The 26,030-nt window shown below is 46.1% G+C and overlaps 1 protein-coding gene across 1 annotated transcript in view; it reads left to right on the top strand.

Annotated features, from left to right (window-relative positions):
• The window catches only part of SUGT1 (SGT1 assembly cochaperone of MIS12 kinetochore complex), a 277,622-nt gene that overhangs the window by 41,803 nt on the left and 209,789 nt on the right, over positions 1–26,030 (top strand). The window contains exon 5 of the mRNA XM_077483157.1: positions 3,445–3,514. Coding sequence (XP_077339283.1) covers positions 3,445–3,514 — 70 coding nt within the window. The remainder of the gene's footprint in view (positions 1–3,444; positions 3,515–26,030) is intronic.

The following is a 26,030-nucleotide window of genomic DNA, read 5'->3' as shown; positions in this document are numbered from 1 at the left end:
ACGGATTTGGTTGGCAAAATCTCAGACCGTGTGTACGTGGGCTAAGAGACACCAGAGCGCTGGGCACGTAAGGGAGTAAACAGGCATTTCCAGGCAGGAAAAACTATTGTTACTTAGTAGCAAAAGAACTGTTATTTTGTGTGTACCTCTGCTTGTGCTTTGCACTATGTCTTCCAGACCTACCGTAAAGGTACCTAAGGTGTCACCCCCCCCCCCCCCCCCCCAGGCCCTGGGAATCCCAGTTATGCCTCCATACTGTCTTCCTCTTCGGAGACATCGGAGTCATTGGAAGCTAGAGGTGGTGCAACTGCTTCACACACTTCAGCCCCTGTAGAGATGACTGAAGATGCATTTTCCTCTGCCTTGCAAGGCTTAGAAGGAAGATTAGCGGCTTTAATCGCATCCTCCATCCAGTGTATAGGAAGCGTCCTAGATCCCCCTCCCCCACCTTAGACTCTTTACAGTCAGTGGAGGGCCCAAGAGAATTATGGGGACAGGATGGGGTATTGCCCTCAGATGATCGGGAGGAAAGACTGTGGCTTACATCAATCACGGGGAGGGGGGGGGGGGGCACAAGACGTCATGTAGCCCAAAAACAACATTCCTTGCCTATCGGCAATTTTCATTTCAGGAATAGAGAATTGGCAGGCGTACTACTTGAGTTGCCAACAATTATTTCCAGGAGAATATCTCTTCACCCTGACATCTTCCTAGCGATATGTCAGAGATGGGGTATTTTGGACATGGACCTGTTCGTGTCCAGATTAATCAACAAAGTCGACAACTTTGTGTCGAGAACAAGGGATCCGCTAGTAGGCGGAACAGACGTATTAGTCTTCCCATGGAATCAGTTTTTACTGATCTATGCATTTCCTCCAGTTCTGCTACGTCCGCGCCTTCTCTGCAGGATTACACAGAAGATTCTGGTGGCCCCAGTGGATCCCAGAAGATCTTGATTTACCGAGATCATAAAGATGGCAGTAGGAGTCCTTCGGACTCTGCCATTATAGCCAGACCTTCTCGTACAAGGTTCGGTATTTAATCCTACCTTACAGATAAAAAATTTAACCGGTTTGACTGTTGAATCCCACTCTATAAAAAATCGTGGGTGATCTCCTTCGGTAGTATCTACTTTGATTAATGCCAGGAAGCCCAGCTTCCAGAATCTCTTACTATAGAGTCTGGAAGGCATACGTTTCTTGGTGTGGATCCAGGGGTTGGCAACCCAGGAAGTATGTTATAGGCAGGATCCCTGATTTCCTGCATATGGGATCTGAAATGAAGCTGGCCTTGACTTCTATCAAAAGCCAGATCCGAGCCTTGTCAGTGTTTTCAATGGCCTCTTGCTTCCCAATCTTGGTGCGTAGCTTATTCAGGGGGTAACACAGATTATTCCCCCTATCAAGGCACCTCTAAATCCTTGGGATTTAAATTTGGTCTTATCGGCTTTGCTGAATCAGCCGCTTGAACCTTTACGAGAAATTTCCTTGGTTCTTTTGACAAGAAAGATAATCTTTCTGGTTGCCATTTCTTCTGCTAGAAGAGTATCAGAAATAGCGTCTGTCTTGTAAAGAGCCATATTTGATCATGCATAAGGATGAGGTGTGTTTTTTTTTTTTTTTTTTTTTACCTCATCCTGAATTCCTACCAAAAGTGGTAACAGGTTTTTTTTTTTTCATTTAAACCAAGATATTATTCTTTCTTCTTTCTCCCCAGAGCCTCAATCTAGGGGAGAAGGCACTACATTCTCTTGATTTAGTAAGGGCAATCAGAGTCTATTTAAAGGCGACCGCTCAGGCTCGCAAAACGCATGTTTGTACTGCCAGAAGGTCCAATATGTGGACAGGCAGTGTCAAAATCTATTTTTCAAATGGATTTGTCAAGTGATTGTTCAAGCTTTGACTTAAGAAGTAAATTATTCCTCCTCATCCTAGAGTACGCTGATCCAGGGCAATTGGTGCCTTAGGTGGTGCATCATCAGGCCTCTATGGCTCAGATCTGTAAGGCCGTGACTTGGTCTTCAGTTCATACGTTTACCAGATTTTATCAAATCGATATTAAAGGTCATGAGGATATTGCCTTTGGGCGCAGTATACTGCAGGCTGCAGTACGAGTCCTCTGGCCTCCTGTTTTTTGTTGTCTCCCTCCCCCCCTTCAGTTGCCATTGCTATGGGACATCCCACATAGTAAATACTAAGGCTCTGTGTCCCCTGATCTAAGAAAATAAAACAGGATTTTTAAAAGAGCTTACCTGTAAAATCCTTTTCTTTGATGTACATCAGGGGACACAGAGGTCCCTCCCTTCTTGGTATACTCTTGTATTGCTTGGCTACAAAACTGAGGGCTCCCAGTAGTGGGAGGGGTTATATAGGGGAGTACACGTCTTGCCTTAGGTGATGGACACTGCCACGTCCCTATCAGTGGTCCATATAACCCACATAGTAACTACTATGGCTCTGTGTCCCCTGATGTACATCAAAGAAAAGGATTTTACAGGTAAGCTGTTTTTTAAAAATCCTGTTTTTCCTTTTGCATATTAACATATGTGTCCTTTAAGGCTACATTCACACCTAAGTGTCATGTTTTCAAGTGACAAAACACTTAAAAAATAAATAAAATAAAAATTTGAAAAAAAGCTCATGTCGTGCTTTTCAGGCGTTTCCATTGAAGTCTATGGGTACAAAAATGCTCAGTCCTGCCTTAAAAGCGGCTCATGTACTTTTTTGAGCGATAGGCGTTTTTTACGAGTGACAGGACGCTCAGATGTGAACAAGGGCTATTGAAAACAATAGGTTTTTGTTTGTTGATCTTTTTTGAGTTTCAAGCTACAAAACACTCAAGTGTAAATGCAATGATATTAAAGACCATGTCTACCTTTCTGACATTGTTTCTCCTGTATTTAAGTATGTTCACCCACTTACATATGTGGCAGAGTTCTTCCTGGCAGAGCCACACACAGCTGCATCGTACTTTTACATACCATTCACATACATCTGTGAATGGAAGGCAAGTCCCAGTGCGACGACATCAATGCATTCACAGTCCATTGATTACTTCCTTAGCATCTGTACTGACCTGGTTTTGGAGCTATCCACTGCAGGCTCCAATGCAAAAAAAATTGTAAATGCACTTTTTAATTTTTTGAGGGGGGATAGATATATATAATGTGTGTATATATTTGTGTGTGTGTGTGTGTGTGTGTGTGTATATGTGTGTGTGTGTGTGTATATATGTATATATGTATATATATATATATATATATATATATATATATATATATATATATAATATTGACTATGCCTTAATGGTGAGCTTCACAAATGTTACATTTTGCCTGCACCTGCATGTGTACACGTTCTATTGCAGATATTGGTTTTAGTCAGTGAATCTTCCTGGTGCAATTCAGAGCTGTGTTTGAATTTTCAATGCTTTCGTTTAATGCAGATGCTGTTTTGGATGCGAAGAGGTCCCTCGAGCTCCAGCCTAACAATGCAAACGCTTTCCTCCGGAAGGGGTATGTGTCAGTACTAGTTTTCAATTACATTTATTACTGTCTGCAAACCTCTGGCCATGCAGCGTTAAATTGGATATTCATCAGTGCTGCTCTAATATGGATGAAGTTGTCCCATGAAAAGACGTGGAATACCAATGAGCTAATGAGATACTGTGACATGTATCACCTTTACGCAGAGCATTCGTGTTCTAAACTACAGTAAACAGTTAGAGATGTCATATTCTGTATGAGGGAGAGATTTAATATTGTGGCCATCTGTGCTACTGTCTAAATGATATTTTCCTGTTATACCAATCAGTCCCTAGCTACATATATTGTCAGCATCCACAGTCCTGAAAATTGATGTTCTGATTATGTTTCTTTGCCAGTGGCAGCAAGAAGAAGAAAACACAAGAATCAGAAAAGCATTGATATATTTAATGAGTGTATTTGATGTGAAGCTCCCCCACCATCCACACTCTGCTTAAATCGGGCACATTTTTAAATTCAACTTCACTCTTATTCTGGATTACTTTGTTACCATAGAAACTGCAATTTGCAATTTTTTTTTCCTTCTGTGAGAGGCTTCCTATTTGCATGATGTCATTGTATTGAGCTGAGCATGTAATCGACTACAAAGTGCCCTTCCCGCTCCCCGTTTATTTTTATAGCAGCCTTGTGTGCAAACATTAGGTTTTAAAATATAAATTCTATGTGTGTGTCCTTTAATACAAATCTATTCCCTAAATTGTAATTAGTATAACAAGTATGGATCATATTGTTATGGCAAGGTAAACAAAAAGACAAAACACTTTTAATGGTTACACATCAAATGACAAAGTACCATATTTATTGGCGTATAACACTCACTTTTCCCCCCTAAAAATAGGGGGCAAATCACAAGTGCATGTTATACGCTGATAGTGTACCTCAGAGGGCAATGAGGAGGATAAGCGCCGCTGGAATTCACTAAGCAGTCAACTCCTGTTTATTCAGCTCTCATGTCACCCACAGTCCCACCTCCGCCACCGGCATTGGACCAGTGTTCTGTCTATCACAGAAGCTGGTCAAATGCCGATGGCGGAGACAGGACTGTGTTTGTGACTGCCGACTGAGAGCCGAGTAAACAGGAGATGACGGCTCTGATTTCCTGCACTGCATTGATGAAAGACGGTGAGACTGCAGATGGGCATTAATCTGGCAGCTACATTGATGAGAGATGGGCTGCAGATGGGCGCAGATCGGGCTGCAAATGGACACAAATCAGGCTGCAAATGGACACAAATCAGGCTGCATTGAAGCTGCAGATGGGCACAGATCGGGCTGCATTGAAGCTGCAGATGGGCACAGATCGGGCTGCATTGAAGCTGCAGATGGGCACAGATCGGGCTGCATTGAAGCTGCAGATGGGCACAGATCGGGCTGCATTGGAGCTGCAGATGGGCACAGATCGGGCTGCATTGGAGCTGCAGATGGGCACAGATCGGGCTGCATTGGAGCTGCAGATGGGCACAGATCGGGCTGCATTGGAGCTGCAGATGGGCACAGATCGGGCTGCATTGGAGCTGCAGATGGGCACAGATCGGGCTGCATTGGAGCTGCAGATGGGCACAGATCGGGCTGCATTGGAGCTGCAGATGGGCACAGATCGGGCTGCATTGGAGCTGCAGATGGGCACAGATCGGGCTGCATTGGAGCTGCAGATGGGCACAGATCGGGCTGCATTGGAGCTGCAGATGGGCACTGACCAGTATCTTGCTTCAAAGTGTTTTTTCCCCTGAAAATTCCCTCTTAAATTGAAGGTGTGTGTTATATGCCTGTGCATGTTATATGCCGATAAATATGGTATGTTATGCAGTATAAGCTATTGCTTTGTGGTCCATTAGGCTCTGATTAACCACTTGCCGAATGACAGCTACAGCGTGGTCGTTCCAGTTTTGGGTGGAAGTTTATTGACGTCCTCCCAAAACCACTCCCCTGTGCATCTGGCACAGATTGGGGTAAAGGGCCAATCACAGATAATCACAATGTAAACACACTTGCAGGTTATCAGCATTCCTTTCCTCATGTGCTGTCACAGCCTCAGGAGAGCCTGGCAAGTGTGAAAGGGGACATATGCACTGATAATCAGAACACTGATCACCAGTGTCTTGATCATCAGTGCCCAACAGTGCTGCCTATTGGTGCCCATTATTGCAGCGCATATCATTGAAAGAGAAAAATTACCTTTCTCTTATATTCACCGACTGACACAGCTCCTCTCTTAGCCATTGGGTTGTTACGCCACCTTTAGGAGAAGACTAGGCATTACATGTTATGAAAAAATACAGAACTTTTAGTTCCGCCCAAGGGGCGGTCCCTTAGGTAACAACCCCCCAGCCTGCCATGCAGCCATCAGTTTTATTTTGCCTAGTGAAGGAGAAGGACCTACGAACTCTGACGGGCCCATCGGTCCCTGATTTTTCTGCAGAAGCTTTGCTTTTTGCACAAGATGAAAGATCCTGTGATCTGCTATCAACAGCCGGCTGGGTGACAGGCTGGATACCCTTATCCTTGTATTCTCCCCAGCCTGGCCAGCGAGCGTGTGCAGGTCGGAGCTACGCGCTAGGCCGGCCACTACATACCTCAGCTCCAGAGGTGGTCGGTGAGCTTTTATGCTCCGGGGCGCACATATGACCAGGCTACTGATGTCTGCGTCACAGTGTGCCAAGGCCAGCAGCCACCCCATACTGATCGGAGAGTGGGTCTGTGATGGAATCACAGCTATCCCTGCCTCGTGGGGCTTAGCAGCTGGGCATTCCCCGGGAGGTGGATTTGGGGGTCCCTCACCTCGCGCTCATCTCTCCCTGTCCCGCATGGTGGGGAGTGTGTGTCATGTACAGGGGCTCTCACCTGGGGGGGGGGGGGGCTGTGCCGCTGGCTGGCCGTGCCCTGCTGTTTTTTCTCTCCCTGGGGGTGTCTGTTGAGGCTTTGTCTGTAATCCTTGCAGAGCTGATCAACGCCATTTTCTGTCACTGTTCCTCATGGTTTTCAGTGTTCAGCTGCCATCTTAGGTGAGGGCAAGGAACAGCATGCTTTCTGTATCTGGCAGCCGTTTTCACTGTGATTTTCTCCTTTATATTTGGTTGCACACCCTTTGAAAGAAAAAAATAAATAAATCAGTCGCTTCCTATAACCATCAATAAGCTTCTTACACCTCTTACTCTGAATTTTGGACCACTCTTCCTTTGCAAACTGCTCCAGGTTTCTCTTATTGGAAGGGCGCCTCTCTCCACAGGTGTTCAATGGGATTTAGATCTGGACTCATTGCTGGCCACTTTAGAACTCTTCAGTGCTTTGTTGCCATCCATTTCTGGGTGCTTTTTGACGTATGTTTGGGGTCATTATCCTGCTGCAAGACCCAAGATCTCGGACGCCAACCCCGCTTTCGGACACTGGGCACTACAGTGTGACCCAAAATCCTTTGGTAATCCTCAGATTTCTTGATGCCTTGCACACATTCAAGGCACCCAGTGCCAGAGGCAGCCAAACAACCCCAAAACATCATTGAACCTCCACCATATTTCACTGTAGGTACTGTGTTCTTTACTTTGTAGGCCTCATTTCGCCTTCGGTAAACAGTAGAACGATGTGCTTTACCAAAAAACTCCATCTTGGTCTCGTGTCCACAAGACATTTTTCCTGAAGGATTTTGGCTTATTCAAGTACATTTTGGCAAACTGCTTGCTTTTTTATGTCTCTGTGTCAGCAGTGGGGTCCTCCTGGGTCTCCTGCCATAGCGTTTCACTTCATTTAAATGTCGACGGATCTTCTTGATAAGTTGCGCACTGTGGACAAAGGCAAATCTAGATCTCTGGAGATGGACTTGCAACCTTGAGATTGTTGCTATTTTTCCACAATTTTGGTTCTCAAGTCCTCAGTTCTCTTCTTTCTGTTGTCCATGCTTAGTGTGGCACACACAGACATACAATGCAAAGACTAAGTGAACTTCTCTCCTTTTTATCTGCTTTCAGGTGTGCTTTTTATATTGCCCACACCTGTTACTTGTCCCAAGGAGCATTACATGCTTGAAACAATCTCCCTTATTTATCCACAATTTTGAAAGGGTGCCAAGAATTTTGACCAGCCCATTTTTGGAGTTTTGTGCGACATTATGTGCAATTTGCTTTTTTTCCTCCCTTTTTTTTGTTTTGTTCCAGTACACACAAAGGGAATAAACATGTGTATAGCAAAACGTGTTACTGCAATACTTTTCTGGGGTGCCAACAATTTCGGCCATGATTGTAACCCCTCCCACACAGGAAGCACTTCAGTTTTTTTTTTTACCAGTGTTTGCAAGGTGGATGGCATGTTTGAGCTCTCTGAGCTCCATGTCTCTAGTCCCACAAACGGTTCTTAAATGAATGAAGGGATTGACCGATCAGATCCATTTGACACAGGCTTTATATGCTTAGCTAAATGGTACCCGAGCCTCGCAAAGAAGACTCAAGATCCTGCAAGGTTTTGCCTGTAATGCGGCCTCCGGGCACTGGACCCTGCAAAGTGGAATCCTGGACACCAATGCTGTACAGGTCCAAGGGAGTGGTCGCCTTTTTACTCTATCTGCCTCGTTTGGCAGAAAGAGACGACTGCACTCCTTGGACATTGCAGTCAAAGTTTATTTGTCTAGATCTGTGGAGATCCGAGGATTGGGCTCCTTTTTTGTTTTACCAAAAGGACCCAAGAAAAGGCAGCCAGCTTCCAAAGCTTCCATTGCCAATTGGGTCCGTCAATTGGTCATTCAGGCTCTGGGACATCCAAGCAGGCAATGAATATTAGCCTGACTCTGTGTCCCATGATGTATGAAAAAGAAAATGGAATTTGTTCGTCATACTTGCCTATAAAATTATTTCCTTTGAGTACATCATGGGACACGGAGACCCCCTCCTCTCTTTTTTGAGGATTCCGTGCTTGCTAAAAAACTGCAGTGCTTCCAGTGTGGGAGGGGTTATATAGGGGATCACTTCCTGTCTAAAGACATTTGGCCTACCAGTGCCCATTCACCTGGAGATGAAGTATAACCCAGCAGGTAATGAATATTAGCTTGACTCTGTGTCCCAGGATGTACTCAAAGGAAAGGATTTTACAGGTAAATATGACAAAAAAAATCCTATTTTTTTACTTTCTGCTATAAAAGACGTTTCATAAAAAAAAAGTTAAAAATCAAATTTGTTCATCAGTTTAGGCCAATTTGTATTCGGCTACATATTTTTGGTAATTTTTTTTTTTTTGCGGAACTGGGACATTGCGGCGGGTAAATCTGACACTAAGTGACACTTTTTGGGAACCAGTGATGCCAATACAGTGCTAAAAAAAATAAAAATAAAAAAAAATGCACTGACACTGTATAAATGACACTGGCAGGAAGGGGTTAGCATCAATCAAAGGGTTAACTGTGTTCTCTGGTTGTGCTTTCTTAGACCCCTTCTCACAGTGGGGTTGTTTTCAGGCACTTTAGCGCTAGAAATGGCCTTTGTTAAGCACCTGAAGCCACCTCCCATTTATTGCAGTGTGATTTTTCACACTCGGGTGGTGTGCTTGTGGGTCAATGAACGTCAAGGATGCTTTTTCCATGTGCCGATTTTCCCCGCTCACCAAAAATTTCTACGCTTCGAGGTAGAAAATCTTAATTTCCAGTTTGTAGCTGTCTTCGGTCTAGCTGCTGCACCTCGAGTTTTTACAAAGGTCCTGGCTCCTTCGTTAGCCAGGTTATGGGCTCAAGGTGTATCGATACTAGCCTGCTTAGGCAATCTATTCTTGATAGATCAATAGGTAGCCCGCTTAAAACAAAAGTTTGATCACCTCAGTCAGCTACCTGGAATACCTAGGTTGGATTCTCAACCTAGAGAAATCTTCCTTAAAACCATCAAGGAGATGGCAGTACTTGGGGCTGATCATAGATACAGCTCAGAAGAGTGTTTCAGTTTGATTCATATGATCAAGACAAAGAAGAATCCTTCTATTCGACTTTGCATGAAATTGTTGGGAAAGATGGTGGCTTCTTCAACACCATTCCTTATGCGCAGTTTCATTCAAGACTGCTGCAAAACTGTATCCTGTCAACTTGGAACAAGAAGGTCCAAGCTCTGGACTTCCTGATGCGTTTATCCCCCAAAGTGTGTCAGAGCCTCAATTAATGGTTGATATCCAAGAATCTTCAAAAGGAAAATCCTTTCTACCAGTTACCTAGAAAGTGGTAACACATGCTAGCCTTCTGGGCTGGGGAGCAGTCCTGGAAGAAGTGTCTGTCCAGGGGAAATGGTCCAAATCAGAGATGACCTTGTCCATCAATATTCTACAGATTCGGGCAATACGCCTGGCCCTGGAGGCGTGGGTGCTCAGACTACGAAATTGTCCTATGTAGGATCCAATCTGACAATGCCCCAACTGTGGCCTATATCAATCACCAAGGGGGCAGGAGAAGTCATGCGGCCCAAAGAGAGGTGATTCATATTCTATCTTGGGGAAAACAACTTTCCTTGCCTATCAGCAATTTTCATTTTAGGGATAGAGAATTGGCAGGCGGGCTACTTGAGTCACCAGCAATTGTTCCCTTGAGAATGGTCCCTTCACCCTGAAATTTTTCTGTCAATATGCCAAAAATGGGGAGTTCTGGACGTGGATCTGTTTGCGTCCAGGTTCAACAAGATTGACAACTTGTGTCAAGGACAAGGGATCTGATGGCATACGGAACAGATGCATTGGTTTTTCTGTGGGATCAGTTTTTCATTGATCTATGCGTTCCATCCTGTTCTGCTGCTTCCGCGTCTTCTCGCAGGATCAAGCAAGCAGGGAAGGAGGGGATTCTTGTGGCCTAGGAGATCTTGGTTTTCCCAGATCATAAAAATTTCAGTAGGGGACCCTTGGACCTTACCGCTATGCCCAGACCTTCCCTCGTAAGGTCCGGTATTCCATCCTACCTTACAAACGCTAAATTTAGCGGTTTCACCATTAAGCCCCACATTCTGAAAGATCGTGGGCTGTTGGCTTCAGTAGTTTCTACTTTTCCTTAATGCTAAGAAGCCGGCCTCCAGAGTCATATTCTATAGAATCTGGAAGGCATGTGTCTCCTGGTGTGAATCCAGGGGTTGGCACCCCAGGAAATATGTCATAGGTAGGATCCTTGTATTCCCACAGATAGGATTAGAGTTGAAGCTGACCTTGAGTATTATCAAAGGCCAGATGTCAGCCTTATCAGTGTGTTTTTTTTTTTTTCTACGATCACTTGCTTCAAACTCTCTGGTTTGTAACTTTTTTCAGGGGCTAACGTGGAATAATGCTCCACTTAGGTCTCCCCTGAACCCTTGGGACTTAAATTAGTCCTGTCAGCTTTACAGAAGCAGCCTTTTGGGCCAATACGAGATATTCCCTTGGTCCTCTTGACGACGAAAAATAATTTTCTTGTTGCCATATCTTCTGCAGGAAGAGTATCAGCGTTGGCTGCTCTTTCCTGTAAAAAGCCATATTGGTTTATTCATAAGGATGAGGTTGTATTGCGGCCTCATCCTGCATTCCTACCCAAGGTAGTATCAGTTTTTCATTTAAACCAGGATATTGTTCTGCCTTAATTTTTTTCAGTCGGTGTAAAAGGGGTCTTGGGGGATGGGTTCAGTCGAGTAAGATTCACGTCTGTGTTCCTGTTTAGCAGGAATCGCAGATTTCACTCTTCCTGTCTGACGGAACGATGGATTTCCTTGTTTACATAGGCAGACCACCATTCTGTCATTCCCCCGAATGATCACGGCCGCCAAATCACTAATTTGCTCTGTGTAAAATCACAGGGGAGAGCGGCTCCGGCGGCATGCACGCCCCGAAGCCGATAGAAGATATCATGCACAGTTACGTGATTTTGCACTTATTAGCCACCCTGCCTCAGTACTGCGTTGCTTTAACTGACAATTGTGTGGTTGTGCGATGTTGTACCCAAACAAAATTGACTTCCTTTTTTTTTCCCCACAAATAGCGCTTTCTTTTGGTGTTTAATCAAAAAAAGCCAATTTTGGAAAACAAAGCTATATTTTTTACTTTTTGCTATAATAAATATCCCCCAAAAATATTTAAAAAAACGAATTTCTTTCTCAGTTTAGGTCGATATATATTCTACATATTTTTGCTAAAAACAATCCCAATAAGTGTATATTGGTTTGCGCAAAAGTTATAGCGTCTACAACATAGGGGATAGATTTATGGCATTTTTATAATTTTCTTATTTTTTACTAGTAATGGTGGTGATCTGCAATTTTTATCGGTACTGCGCCATTGCGGCAGACAGATTGGACTCTCTTGACACACTTTTTTGGGACCGTTGACGTTTATACAGCAATCGGAGCTAAAAATGGCCACTGATTACTGTGTAAATGTCACTGGCAGGGAAGGGGTTAAAACTATGAGCCGATCAAGGGGTTAACGGTGTTCCGTCAGCGTGTTCTAACCTACCTAGGACATGAGAGATGGCTGCTCCCGATGACAGGGAACAGTAGATTCCTGTCGTGTCACTAGGCAGAACAGGGTAATGCCTTGTTTACTTAGGCATTTCCCCATTCTGTCCCTTCTCGTCGTGATCGTGGGCCACCGGCAGGCATCGAGTCAGCTGGCACGCCTTCGGCAGCACGCGCCCGCTAGCCGGGGATTATGAAGGAACGTATGGTTACACCCTTTTGTGCACCTGTGCCATTCTGCCGACATACATTGGCGTGCAGCAGTCAGGAAGCCGTTAAAGGGGTTGTAAACATTAAGCATTATTGCATTAAGATTGAAAAGCCTTCTGTGCTGCAGAAGCCCCTCAGAGCCCCCATTTTACTTACCTGACCCTGATCTTTCCAGTGACGAGCAAGCCCAGCAGCTCCAGCCACTGTCTCTCGGCTCCTCTTTGGATAGATTGCATTAGCAGCCATTGGCTCCCGCTGCTGTCGGTCAAATCCAGTGACGCAGGGGGCAGGGCCGAGTCCTTCTGTTTGTGTCAATGGACGCAGCAGCAGGATTCGGGAGCACGCTTGCTCGAGTGTCTCCTTGGAATGCGGGTCTCGGGGGCACTCGATGCAGGAAGGAGCGCCGCTGGGGGACCGCAGAAGAGGCGGATCGGGGCCTCTCTGTGCAAAACCCTTGAACAGAGGAGGTAAGTTCTTAAAAAAAAAAAAAAACACAAAAAAACAACTTGTTATACTTGCCTGCTGTGTGCAGTGGATTTTCACAGAGCAGCTCCGATCTTTCTCTTCTTGCTCCTGTCCCCTCCCTCCTGCCAAGTGCCTCCAGAGCAAGCAACTTGGCTTGGGGGCATACAAAGCAGGCTCACTTCCAAGCTGCTGCTGTTTCTGTCCATTGAGACACAGAGCATGGTTCAGCCCTGCCCCAGCTCTCTCTCATTATTGGTTCACTGGGTGTGATTGACAGTAGCAAGAGCCACGCAGATGTCTCAACCAACCAGGAGGCAGAGAACTCAGAGGGCCGCTGCTCTTGTGCACATAGCTGGATCGAAATCGGGCTTGGGTAAGTATAAGGAGGGCAGAAGGGGGAACTGCCCACAGGTTTTTACCTTTGTGGATAGAATGCATGCAGGTAAAAAACCTTGAGCGTTTTCAACCATATTAACAGTTTATTAATTTGAGTAAAGATTTTGATTTGGTGCCCTTAAGGAATATTTTAAAAACAGCTGGTCCAAAAGATTTGTGCACCCACTCTTCAGGTACCACCACTGTGCCAGGAGGTTCTGAGGTTGAGGAGGAAAGTAATGGGAGCCTAGCGGGGGGGGGGGGGCACCAGGCACGGAGAGCAAATTGACAGTAATGTTCCCACAGTCACAGCCTACCCCTCAATGTGCAAAAGCTGCTACTTTAAATCCCCTTTCACACTGGGGCGGGAGGAGCATCAGCGGTAAAGCTCCACTATTTTTAGCATTGCTTTACCGTCGGATTTGCAGCGCTATTCGGCTGCTAGCGGGGCTGTTTTGCTGGCGGCCAAGAAAGGGTTAAAAACCACTGCAAAGCACCGCTGCAGAGGCCATCACTGCTGTCGATCAGAGGCCATCAGTGTCACATATCAGTGCTGCATATTAGTGCCTCCTCATCAATGCCCATTAGTGCCGCCTCATCAGCGCACATCAGTGAAGGTGAAAAATTACTTGGTTACAAAATTTACTGACAGAAAAAAAGTAACCTTTTTTTTCCCAAAATGTTGGTAGTGTTTTTTTTTTTGTACAAAATAAAAGCCCAGCAGTGATTAGATACCACCAAAAGAAAGCGCTATTTATGTGAAGAAAACAATAAAAAAATGAGTTTGGGTACATTGTAGAATGACTGCGCAATTGTAATTCAAAATGCGACAGTGCTGAAAGATGAAAAATGGCTTGGGTAGGAAGGGGGTGTAAGTGCCTGGTAGGCAAGTGGTTAAACGGAAATGCTCTCCAGCTGAATGTATCAGTTTATATGGATGAGACAAACCACATAACACTGGCAGGGGTGATTTTAAAATGGTCAGCCTTTATTCATTCATGTACAATCTTTATCCCAAAAGGAAAAAACTGTTTGCTGTAACACTTTATAAAGTATGAGCTGGATTTTGTCTTTAATGTGTTGGTGTATCCAAGTCTGCTAATATATTTAACATTATTACCCCCCCCCCCCCCCCCCCCAACTGGCCATGTTGCTGTGCCTCCTGTTCTCTTTTGCCCAGAGTTGTGTCTCACTAATATAGGAGGTGTATTACTGGCCAGTTCACCAGGTGAAAACAGACAGAAAAAAGACAAAGGAAATGGTTGCAGCAACCACATTTAATGATTGCTAAGCTGCAATGTAATACAGTTTTTTTTTTTTGGGGGGTGTTTATTAGCGCTTTAATTGTACAGATCAGGACACAGGCAAAGTATTCATAGACCCTGGGTTATAGGCTTGTACCTGCGGCTGATAGGACATGGCAAGCTTTTGAGAACATGCTTCCCCTGGACAACCTCCCCTGTAACCCTATCCCACTGTGTGAGTCCTCCTTTTTTTTTTTTTTTTTTTTTTTTTTTTTTTTAACTAGCTTCAGAACACTGGGAGCCAATCGGCAGACATTTTTCGGGCATGCCCCTTTGACCAAAGCCAGATGGCCAGCTTCTGTTGGACCTACTCCAGTACACATGGCTCAAATGTTGCCCAGTTGCTATTGACCCAGCCAATGCCACCCAACATGTGTACTAGGCTTTAGTCTGTGGAAAGTTGCTCCTCCCCACCCATCTGTCATGCCACCTCCTTTACAACCAATGACTCATCCCTGCTGCTGACAACTGGGATGAGTTACACCAGCGGGTGCTGACTCCTTAACAGCCAATGACTCCTTCCTGCTGGCTAACAGTAGTGTGAGTCAAAAATGCAGTAGTATCAAAGTTGCATCCAAAACCCAACCATGTCGCACTGCATATTTGCACTGCTTTCTTGCCCCCAGAGCCCCTTACCCTGTGACAGCAGGCAGGGGTTCTTCCAGCAGCTGCTGATGCATTTAAAATCTGCACAACTGTGCGAGGCTCTTTGAATAAACTACAAGCCCCATCTTCCACTGCAGCAGACTGATTTGTAGTTCTAAATGGACTTGGAATGAACTGATCGGCACCCTCATAGTCCACTGACATTTCCTGAAGCTTGGTATCTCTCTGTCTGTACAGAGATACTAATGGAGAGCTGTAGGCAGTGTCTTCAGGTACCTGAATTGGCATTCACAATCCAATGATCACGGATGCAATGCTTTGCAGGCTCCTATGTTAAAAAATGTTAAAAAATAAATAATTGCACATTACCTGAAAAATTGTGCTTTTAAATATATCATAATGTATGGACCATTATGTCATTCTACCTTCATATCTCTGATTTCACCGGATAGTGGTTTCCTGGGTATTTCTGCACCAGGCCTCTGATGTGTAAGGTTACCATCTGGTCCTCTGTTAATACTTTTTAAAGTTCTACCAGGTGGATGTCCAATGTTCTGTGGATGCATCTTTTGGCTGCAAGGTTCTTGAAGTGCTACTCTAAAGTTGGTTTGGTTGACCTTACTTGTTGGGCCTGTTGGCACAATATATTTGTCTTTCAGGACAGCCTCTATGAGAGAGAGTCTCCTCCTCTTCCTCTGGAAACACAGCGCCAGCCCATAAATTCTCACTTCCCCTTCTGGACCTCAGTTATTAGCGTTTCCTCCGGCGGGGAGACACTGTGCAGGAACCAGGCTGGTCAGTCAGGGAGGCTGTGGTCATTTTTTTTCAGATCCTGTAAAAGGGAGCAGGGGCTTCCTAGGTTAAGAGTGGGGTACATACCCACCAGGTGTTGCCACCCCTTCCTAGTTTAGCGTGACTTCAATTGGTGGGGGACTCCTATTACGTCTACAGGAACTCAGCAGGCAAGCCATTCGGCTCTCCTTGTACTCTGTACAGACCGCATTTTTTTGGAACTGGCGGGCCGGACGACGGGCAACGCCACCGCCGGTGGAAGCGAACACTTAACCTAAAAACGACAGCGACTTCGGGATCTGGGTCGTGGAGCTGATAAGAGGGCCGGGCACAAGCTGGGGATGATTCGGGGACGCGCACAGGCAGTGTGAGACTCGTAGTAGCAGCCATCTGCAGTCATGTCGGAAGCAGATGCTCAACAAACGGACACTATCTCCAGCATTCCTAAGGTAAGAGCACCCTGGGGAGGGGTACTCTCTATCTAGGACTGCCCCTCCATGTATGGTTCCTATCAGTGGTGGGGCAGATCCTCTGGGTAGTCAGAGGGGGGGCTTTTTCCTTTTGTTCATGTATTTCAGAAAGCTGCAGAAAAGTCTAAATCTACGCATAGCTCTAAAAGGAAGTGTGCCTCCTGTAGGGACATTCTAGGGGAATCATGGACAAAGGTGTTGTGTAGAGACTGCATAGACTCCCTTGTTAAAGAAAGAGAATCTGAACAGGAGTCAGGACTAGCGGCCTCAGTCAAAGAGCTCTTGCCCACCTTCTCTTCATTTAGATCCCTGTTTGAAAAATTTCAACTTCCCAGAGGTCCAGCTCTTCAGGATACAACCCCGCCTCAGGCGCAGGGTTCTGCTCCGGTCCAACCTGTTACTACAGGGAGGACAGAGGTTGCAGGCCCATCAGGGACGGGACAGAGACAACCAGACAGTTCTTCTTCCGATTCCCAGGAAGGTTCAGAGGGGGAGGACCAGGACGAGGAGTCCAGGAAAGCCTCCAGATATAAATTATCCCTGGATGAGGTAGAGGACCTCTTAAAAGCAATTTATACAACCCTCGGTATCCAGGTGGATAAGAAACCCCTGACCCTTCATGACCATGGGCTTGAGGGAACTAAAGAGAAGAGTTTTCCCAGTACATGAGGTATTGGTTGAAACAGTTAAAGTGGGAGTAAACCCGCTGACGTTTTTATTTTATTTTTTCTGACCTGCAAGGGAAAAGTCATAATGAGCTAGTATGCGCCACATACTAGCTCATTATGAAATACTTACCTTAGAACGAGGCCCCGACATCTCGCCGGATCCACGCAGAGGGAGCTGACATGTTCCCTCTGCATGTTTTCCGGGTATCGTGGCTCCGGTGCTGTGAGTGGCCGGAGCCGCGATATCGTCACTCCTGAGCATGCCCGCGTGAGAGTTCTTTCCGGCAGGGTCCTGCATCTGCCAGACTTTCAGCAGAGAATCCCCATGTGCCACTGCCGTCAGTGGCGTATTGCGAGGGGAATATCTCCTAAACCACCATACAGGTTTAAGAGATTTTTTTTTTTTTTACCTACAGGTAAGTCTTATTGGCTTACCTGTAGGTAAAAATGACAAAAAAGACGATACAACCACTTTAAAAAGGAGTGGCAAGATCCCGAAAGGAAGGCCTTTTTTTTTTTTTTTTCTAGATCCCTAAAGAGAAGATTCTCATTCTCAGAGGATTCGGCATGCATTTGGAATAAAAACCCCAAATTGGATGCCACCTTCTCCCAGGTCTACAGACGCACGGATCTGCCGTTTGAAGACATGGGGGACCTTGGCAGATGTCATGGTCAAAAGGATTGACTCTCTGCTTAAAAAAACTTGGGATTCAGCCATAGGCAATTTAAAGCCAGTATCGCATACATAGCAGATGCCTCGGCAGAGTCAGTCCGCATGTCGGCCAGAACAACGGCCCTGGCCAATTCAGCCAGGAGAGCCCTCTGGCTAAAGACTTGGCCAGGGGATAGCACCTCCAAGGTCAAATTGTGTAGGATTCCTTTGACGGGAGACCTCCTCTATGGCCCAGGTTTAGAAACTGTTCTAGACCGCACAGCAGACAGGAAGAAATCCTTTCATCTTAAGCGGAAAACCCCTGTACAAACAAAAAGGGGATTTTGTCAGCAAAGGCGCAGGGAAGCCCCAAAACCAGAAGTGCAAAAGAAAACCTGGCCCCAAAAAGGCAAGGGCAGAGGAGGGCCGATTTTCTTTATCGTACATTATAGGACACAGAGTCTCAAGTAATTACTTGGTGGGTTATGGGCCTACCTTCAGGTGTTGACACTGGTATAACCAATACAGGAAGATGACTCCCCTATATAACCCCTCCTCCTTCCAGGAGCACTCAGTTTTTTCGCCAATGTGTAAGGTGTTGGTCACGAGTGAAGATGTGCTCTACGGAGCTCCAGGAGCGATCCATGCAGGATTTAAAAAACCTCCACAACCAGATCCATCCTCGCCATTGAAGCCATAGGATGGTACCTGGACCTCGATTCAAGAGTGAGATTTTTGCCTGTAAAGCTTCTCTCTGAGAGCTGGACCCTAGGAACTAGGACTCTTTTTGATCTTGCTACATTACCTAAAGTTGTCCTGAGGGGTGCTATACAAGGCCCAAAGGAGGGGAACCCCTATTATAAGGGCCACAGTCTTTGAAGGTTTAAACTACGCTGCCCGCCGTTATTGGTGAAAGTTGAATCTGTTTGTTAAATCAGCAGTATCCTGCAGCGAGGACAAGGCAATATACCTTGTATATGTCTCCTCTATAAGGAGTAACTTACACTACCTATGTATGTGTCTTGGTGCAGCTCTGTCTCCAGAACATGTGTGGTCCCAGCTGCAGAGGGGGTTCTTACTTAAATAGCTCTTGTGGGATTTGGTAAAAGTACAGCAGTTGCTAATACAGAGATGTGTATAAACTTCTATATGGGCGGTGGCTGATTGGTTGACGCAGCTGCTTTAGCTGCACGGTTTAATTACAACCCAGCACTTCCACCTAGTAACATTGGGAAACGCCCTATGCTTCTGTGGTTTTAAAAACTATAAATCTGCTGACAGAACCCCCCCCCCTCTTCCCCTTGTAGAGGTTTATAGTACGTTCACCTTACTTTGTGTTGGCCATTCAGGTCCCTAGCAGGGCCTGAGAACGCAGAGGGGCATGTTCGCAAGGTCACGTGGCGCTGTGTATGGATGTAACGTCCACACACACAGCACTCGCCGCATAGCTGAGGGGAAACGATGAGGATGCCAATCAGGTTCCACCTGAGGCTTTATATCACAGACACTCTCATTTCAGAAAGACTTTTTAACTGAAGAGAGGCAGTCTGTCACACTAAGACAGGCATGTCCAAAGTCCGGCCCGCGGGCCAATCGCGGCCCGCATTCCGGTTTCGGACGGCCCGTCTGGTCATGTTCCCATATATATCTTTTGTGGCCCCCAACGAATCCCCGATCGCCGGGGGACACAAAAGATAGATGTGCTGGCTGCCATGGAGGGGGCGGGACGAGTGCCTTGGATACAGGACAGCGTCCTGTGTAAAAGGAAGTCCCGTCCTGCGCTGCCATTGGACAAACGTTTTGTCCATCACAGGAGGCGGGACTTTCAATTAAAGAGGCCGTCGATAGAAACAGGAGTTTCTCCTGTATGTCTGTCGGCGCTCATCCCGCCCCCCTCCCTGTCTCCTCCAAGGCTGCAGAGGACATGAATCAGGCTGCACTGATGGTAATGGTGAGTCTGCATTCATGAAAATGTGTGGGCTGCATTCATGGCAATATGGGGGCTGCATTCATGGCAATATGGGAGCTGCATTCATGGCAATGTGTGGCAATATGGGGGCTGCATTCATGGCAATGTGGGGACTGCATTCATGGCAATGTGGGGACTGCATTCATGGCAATGTGGGGGCTGCATTCATGGCAATGTGGGGGCTGCATTCATGGCAATGTGGGGGCTGCATTCATGGCAATGTGGGGGCTGCATTCATGGCAATGTGGGGGCTGCATTCATGGCAATGTGGGGGCTGCATTCATGGCAATGTGGGGGCTGCATTCATGGCAATGTGGGGGCTGCATTCATGGCAATGTGGGGGCTGCATTCATGGCAATGTGGGGGCTGCATTCATGGCAATGTGGGGGCTGCATTCATGGCAATGTGGGGGCTGCATTCATGGCAATGTGGGGGCTGCATTCATGGCAATACGCTGGGGGCTGCATTCATGGCAATACGCTGGGGGCTGCATTCATGGCAATACGCTGGGGGCTGCATTCATGGCAATACGCTGGGGGCTGCATTCATGGCAATACGCTGGGGGCTGCATTCATGGCAATACGCTGGGGGCTGCATTCATGGCAATACGCTGGGGGCTGCATTCATGGCAATACGCTGGGGTCTGCATTCATGGCAATACTGTGGGGGCTGCATTCATGGCAATACTGTGGGGGCTGCATTCATGGCAATACTGTGGGGGCTGCATTCATGGCAATACTGTGGGGGCTGCATTCATGGCAATACTGTGGGGGCTGCATTCATGGCAATACTGTGGGGTGCATTCATGGCAATACGGTGGAGGCTGCATTCATGGCAATACGGTGGAGGCTGCATTCATGGCAATACGGTGGAGGCTGCATTCATGGCAATACGGTGGAGGCTGCATTCATGGCAATACGCTGGGGGCTGCATTCATGGCAATACGCTGGGGGCTGCAGATGGGCACTGACCCTTATTTTGCTTCACATGTCTTTATTTAAAATGTAAGATTTTTTTATTTTTTATTTTTTTCCTGAGACTTCCTTTTTAAAGTTAAGGTGCGTGGTATAAGCCGATTAAATACAGTATATCCAAATAACACACCCAAGCTCATCTGTTCACCACACACAGCACAAAGGCAAGAGAATTCTTGTTGGGCCCTGTATTAGTGCTCGGATGAACACACTTAGACTGAATTTTAATGGTTTAAAGAATGTCAGACAAAATGGTCGGCCCTCGAGCATGTTCACTTCATCAAATCTGGCCCTCTTTGAAAAAAGTTTGGACACCCCTGCACTAAGAGATACCAGAGTGCTGGACACGTAAGGGTGTAAAAAGGCATTTCCAGACAGGAAAAACTATTGTTACTTAGCAGCAAAAGAACTGTTATTTTGGTGACATTGTCTTTGCTAGAATTATTGTCAAGCAAATATTTTGTGTACCTCTGCTTTGTGCTTTGCACTATGTCTTCCAGCCCTACTGTAAAGGTACCCAAGGTGTCATCTCCAGGCGCTGGGAATCCCAGTTATGCCTCCATACTGTCTTCCTCTTCGGAGAGATCAGACATGGCAAGCCAGGGTGAGTCATTGGAAGCTAGCGGTGGTGCAACTGCTTCACACACTTCAACCTCTGTAGATGTGACTGAAGATGCATTTTCCTCTGCCTTGCAAGGCTTAGAAGGAAGATTAGCGACTTTAATCGCATCCTCCATCCAGTGTATAGGAAGCGTCCTAGATTCCCTTCCCCCACCTTAAACTCTTTACAGTCAGTGGAGGGTCCAAGAGAATTATGGAGACAGGATGGGGTATTGCTCTCAGATGATCGGGAGGAAAGACATGCGATTATTCCTCTGCGGAGGAAACAATACTTGAAGTTCCCAAGGATCCCTACTTCACAATCTGAAGTACAGAGGCTTGCAAAGATGGTTCTCTCTACTTGCGTGCTACCCCTAACAGAGTTAGCTGAAGGGCCGGTCTCCTCCTTGGGTTCCTTGAAGCCTTTACAGCCTTTGCATGCGTTTCTTGTCCACGCATTACTAAAAAAGCTTATTTATACCGAATGGGATCATCCGGATAAGCATTTTTCCCTTCCAAACTCTCAAATCTCTATCCTATATGGAAGAAAAATTCACTAAAAGATGGAAAGTTCCAGCAGTTGACGCTGCGATTTCCAATGTGAAAAAAATATATATTTTTTTTTTAACTTGCCCAATGGACAATGCGCTTATGCTTAAAGATCCAACAGATAAGAGGTTGGAAGGTCTGTTAAAATCCTCCTTTTTCTTAGCAGGTACTGTTGCTCAGCCTGCCATTGCAGCTATAGGCATCTGTAAGTCCTTAAAGGACCAGTTCACAGATGCTCTCAGATGAGCTCCCTGCACAACAAGCACAGGAACTGGCCGAGCTACCTAAAGCCATTATGCTTTGCCATAGACGCTATGAAGGATTCTGTTCACCAGGCATCAAGCCTTGCGTTTGTACTTGTACATATGCGAAGGACCCTTTGGTTAAAGTGGTTGTAAACCCTTACAACACACTTTGACCTACAGGTAAGCCTAGATTAAGGCTTACCTGTAGGTCCAAGAAATATCTCCTAAACCTACACGGTTTAGGAGATATTTCCCGAAAGACAGGCACTACTGTCAGTTAAGTGACACATAATGGACTACTATGCGATACATAGTAGTCCATTATGCTTTGCCTTTGCAGGGAATGAAAGAGGAAGTAAACTCATCAGGGTTTACTTCCTCTTTAAAGGGTTGGTCAGCTGAGACGCCTTGTAAGAACCTTCTAACTAGTTTCCCCTTTAAGGGAGAACGATTATTTGACGATAGTTTGGATAAATACATTCAAACAATTTCCAGCGGAAATAGTACTCTTTTGCCAGTCAAAAGAAAATATAAGCGTCTTTCATTTAAACTGTTCGGCCTCCACCATCAGACCAGGCATGAAGGAAGACCTGGGGCTACAAGTCTGCAAAGCAGAATACAAGACCTCGTTATGAAGAGGCATCTCCCCTCACCGAAGTGGGGGAAGCCTTTTGATGTACTCAGAAGTCTGGAAAAGGGAGATTCAGGACAAATGGACTCTCTCCACAGTATCTCTAGGATACAAGCTAGAGCTTTGAGAATTTCCACCATCTCGTTTTCTGAGATCAAACGTTCCCAAGGATCCAGGGAAAAGGCAATTCCTGTTGCAAGCATTAGATCGATTATTGGCTCAAGGGGTGATCAGACAGATTTCCAAACAAGAGCAAGGTTTGGGGTTTTACTGAAACCTAGTTACGGTGCCAAACCCAAATGGGGAAATCAGACCAAATCTGTGTCCATCGACATCAGAGATGCATAGCTGCTTGTCCCTATATTTCCTCCTCACCAGAGATTTCTGCGGTTCGAAGTAGAAGAGGAGCATTTTCAGTTTGTAGCCTTGCCCTTTGGGCTTGCTACAGCACCTCAGGTATTCACTAAGGTATTAGCCCCACCTCTAGACAGGTTAAGGACACAGGGCATAGCTGTCTTGGCTTACTTAGACTATCTATTGTTAATAGACCAATCAGTGGCTTGCTTGAAGCAAGGTGTATCCATCACAAGCGGTTACCTGGAAGGTTTGGGTTGGATTCTCAACCTAAAGAAATCCTCCTTAAAGCCACCAAGAAGGCTGGAGTATCTCGGCCTGATTATAGACACAGCCCAGAAAAGGGGTGTTCTTGCCTCCCGCAAGGATCAGCTCCATACAAGAGCTGGTGAGGATGATCCGGTCGAAGAGAAAGCCTTCAATTCGCCTTTGCATGAGGTTGTTAGAGACGATGGTAGCTTCATTCGAAGCAGTTCCCTATGCTCAATTCCATTCGAAACTGAAAACAGTATTCTGTCTGCTTGGAACAAAATGAGTCAAGCTTTGGACTTGCCAATGTGGCTGTCCCCATGAGTGTCCCAAAGCCTCAGTTGGTGTTTACTATCTTAGAACCTGCTGAAGGGAAAGTCCTTCAGATCAATTGTCTGGAAGGTAGTAATGACAGATGCCAGCCTTTCAAGCTGGGGAGTAGGAGCCTTGCCAATTAACACCCTAGAGATTCCGGCAGTATATCTGGCTCTAGAAACCTGGACCTCCAGGTTAAAGAATTGTCCTGTCAGGATCCATATATCCATATATCGGCTGTGGCATATATCAATCACCAAGGGGTCACCAAGAGTCTCTCGGCTCAGAGAGAGGTGAACCAGATTCTAACTTGGGCATAAGAGTATGTCCCATGCCTATCGGCCGTTTTCATTCCGGGAGTAGAGAATCTAAGTCACCAGCAGTTATTCCCAGGAGAATGGTCTCTTCACCCCGAAGTGTTTCAGGCTGTTTGCCAAAGATGGGGGACTCTGGACATAGACCTTCTAGCATCCAGATTCAACACGTAGCTAGTCAACTTTGCACCCACTTGCATAAGGAACAGATGTGTTGGTGATCCCGTGGGATCAGTTTTTACTGATCTATGCATTTTTCCCCGATTCAGTTGCTACCTCAAGTTCTTTGCAGGATCAAGCTGGAAAGAAAATCGGTAATACTGGTAGCACCAGCGTGGCCCAGAAGGTCATGGTACGCAGAGATCGTAAAGATGGCAATGGAGGGGCCAGGGCTCTTCCCACTAAGGCCAGACCTGCTATCTCAGGGGCTTATATTCCATCCTATTTTTACGAACGCTAAATTTAACGGCTTGGCTATTGAGACCCACATTCTGAATAAACGTGGGCTTTCCAGGTCAGTTATCTCTACTTTGATTAATGCTAGGAAGCCTGCTTCTAGAGCTATATATTATAGAGCCTGCAAAGCTTATGTTTCATGGTGTGAATCCAAGGGTTGGTACCCACGGAGATATATCATAGGCAGAATTCTTCTTACCTTTCTACAATTAAGCGTAGAGATGAAGTTGGCCCTGAGTACTATTAAGGGCCAAGTCTCAGCCCTATCAATTTTTATTTCAAAGACTGCTTGCTATGCATTCTTTAGTCCAGGGATTCATGCAAGGAGTGCTGCGGATTAATCCACCAGTTAAATCACTCTTAAGCCCTTGGGACTTAAATTTAGTTTTGTCAGTGTTACAAAAACAGCCATCTCTACGCGTTGCTGCAGACCTAGGTGGAGAAACAGTAAACCTACAATTTTAGGCACTACCATTCGGGCTATCCTCTCCACCCCGCATTTTTACCAAAGTCCTGGCAGAGGCCATGGCCTTTCTCCGGCTCCAGGGGATATCAATAATAGCCTACCTGGACGACCTGCTCTTGTTTTCAGTGTCCCCAGTACAGTTAGCCAAAGATCTCGACCTAACAAAAAAGGTCCTTACGGACTTGGGGTGGTTACTGAACTTGGAGAAGTCCAGCCTGATCCCCTCACAACAGATCACGTATTTAGGATTCCTGTTGAGAGTTTTTCTACCAATCGAGAAGGTGAAAAAACTGGACAAAGCGATGGCCTCTCTTCAGAGCAACCAGCTGATTTCCATAAGGTTTCTGGGTCTGCTTACATCTACCCTCCCATTAGTGCAGTGGACAGGACTACACTTTCGTCCTCTACAGACCTTCGTTCTAAGGGTGTGGGACCACAGTCAGGAGGATCTAGACACATGTTCCACACCAAATAAAGAGATCCCTCTGGTGGTGGAGGAAGGTGACAAACCTGTCGCAAGGACGTCTGTGGCTCATCCCAGTTTCTTGTGTGGTAACCACAGATGCAAGTGGCAAGGGCTGGGGGCACATGTGGGTTCCCTTCTAGCTCAGGGCACCTGGGAAAACGATGAGCTAAGTTGGTCGTCCAATTGGAAGGAACTGAGGGTAGTTTGGCTAGCCCTCAGGTTTTCAAAAGGGAGCTCCAGGCCCACCAAATTCAGGTGCTGTCGGACAACTCGTCAGCCGTGGCCTATTTAAACGAGCAGGGTGGCACGAGAAGCGGAGCCCTGTTGACCTTAGCAACAGACATTCTGAGCAGGGCCGAGACTAACTCTTTCACTCTCAGCAGTTTTCCTGAGAGGGGAAAAGAACGTGTTAGCATTCTTTCTCAGCCGAAAGAAGCTGAGAGAGGACGACTGGGTCCTCAAGCAGGAGATTTTCAATCTCATAGCAAAGAGATGGGGATCTACGGAAATGGACCTTTTAGCTTCAAAAAGCAATGCAAAAACCCCGTTTTTTTTTCTTTCTTTTTTTTTTCTCCCTGAGAAGAGGAGAGGGAGCTTTAGGGGTGGAATTGGCATTTTAAGACCTGCTATGCCTTCCCACCTCCGGTGTTGTTGCCAGCAGTTCTGAGTAAGTTTCAAATGGAAAACACGTCTCTTATTCTTCTGGCACCACACTGGCCCAAGAGGGCATGAGTCTCAATACTCAAACAGCTGGCAGTAGAACCTCCCTTATTTTTGCCCCCTCTGGAGGATCTCCTCTCACAGGGGCCAGTCCTCTGTCCACAAGTACACCAGTGGAAGTTGGCGGCCTGGCTACAGAGGAGGGGATATTAAAAGCTAAGGGTTTTTCAGAGAGGTTAGTTTCCACCCTCCTTGATATCAGGAAAAAGG

The sequence above is a fragment of the Lithobates pipiens genome, unplaced genomic scaffold (genome assembly GCF_037356315.1).
Source record: "Lithobates pipiens isolate NorthernLeopardFrog02 unplaced genomic scaffold, aLitPip1_a1.2 Scaffold_16, whole genome shotgun sequence".
NCBI lineage: Eukaryota > Metazoa > Chordata > Amphibia > Anura > Ranidae > Lithobates > Lithobates pipiens.
Note: the sequence above shows the minus strand (reverse complement) of the source record. Positions and strands in the feature narration are given on the sequence as shown.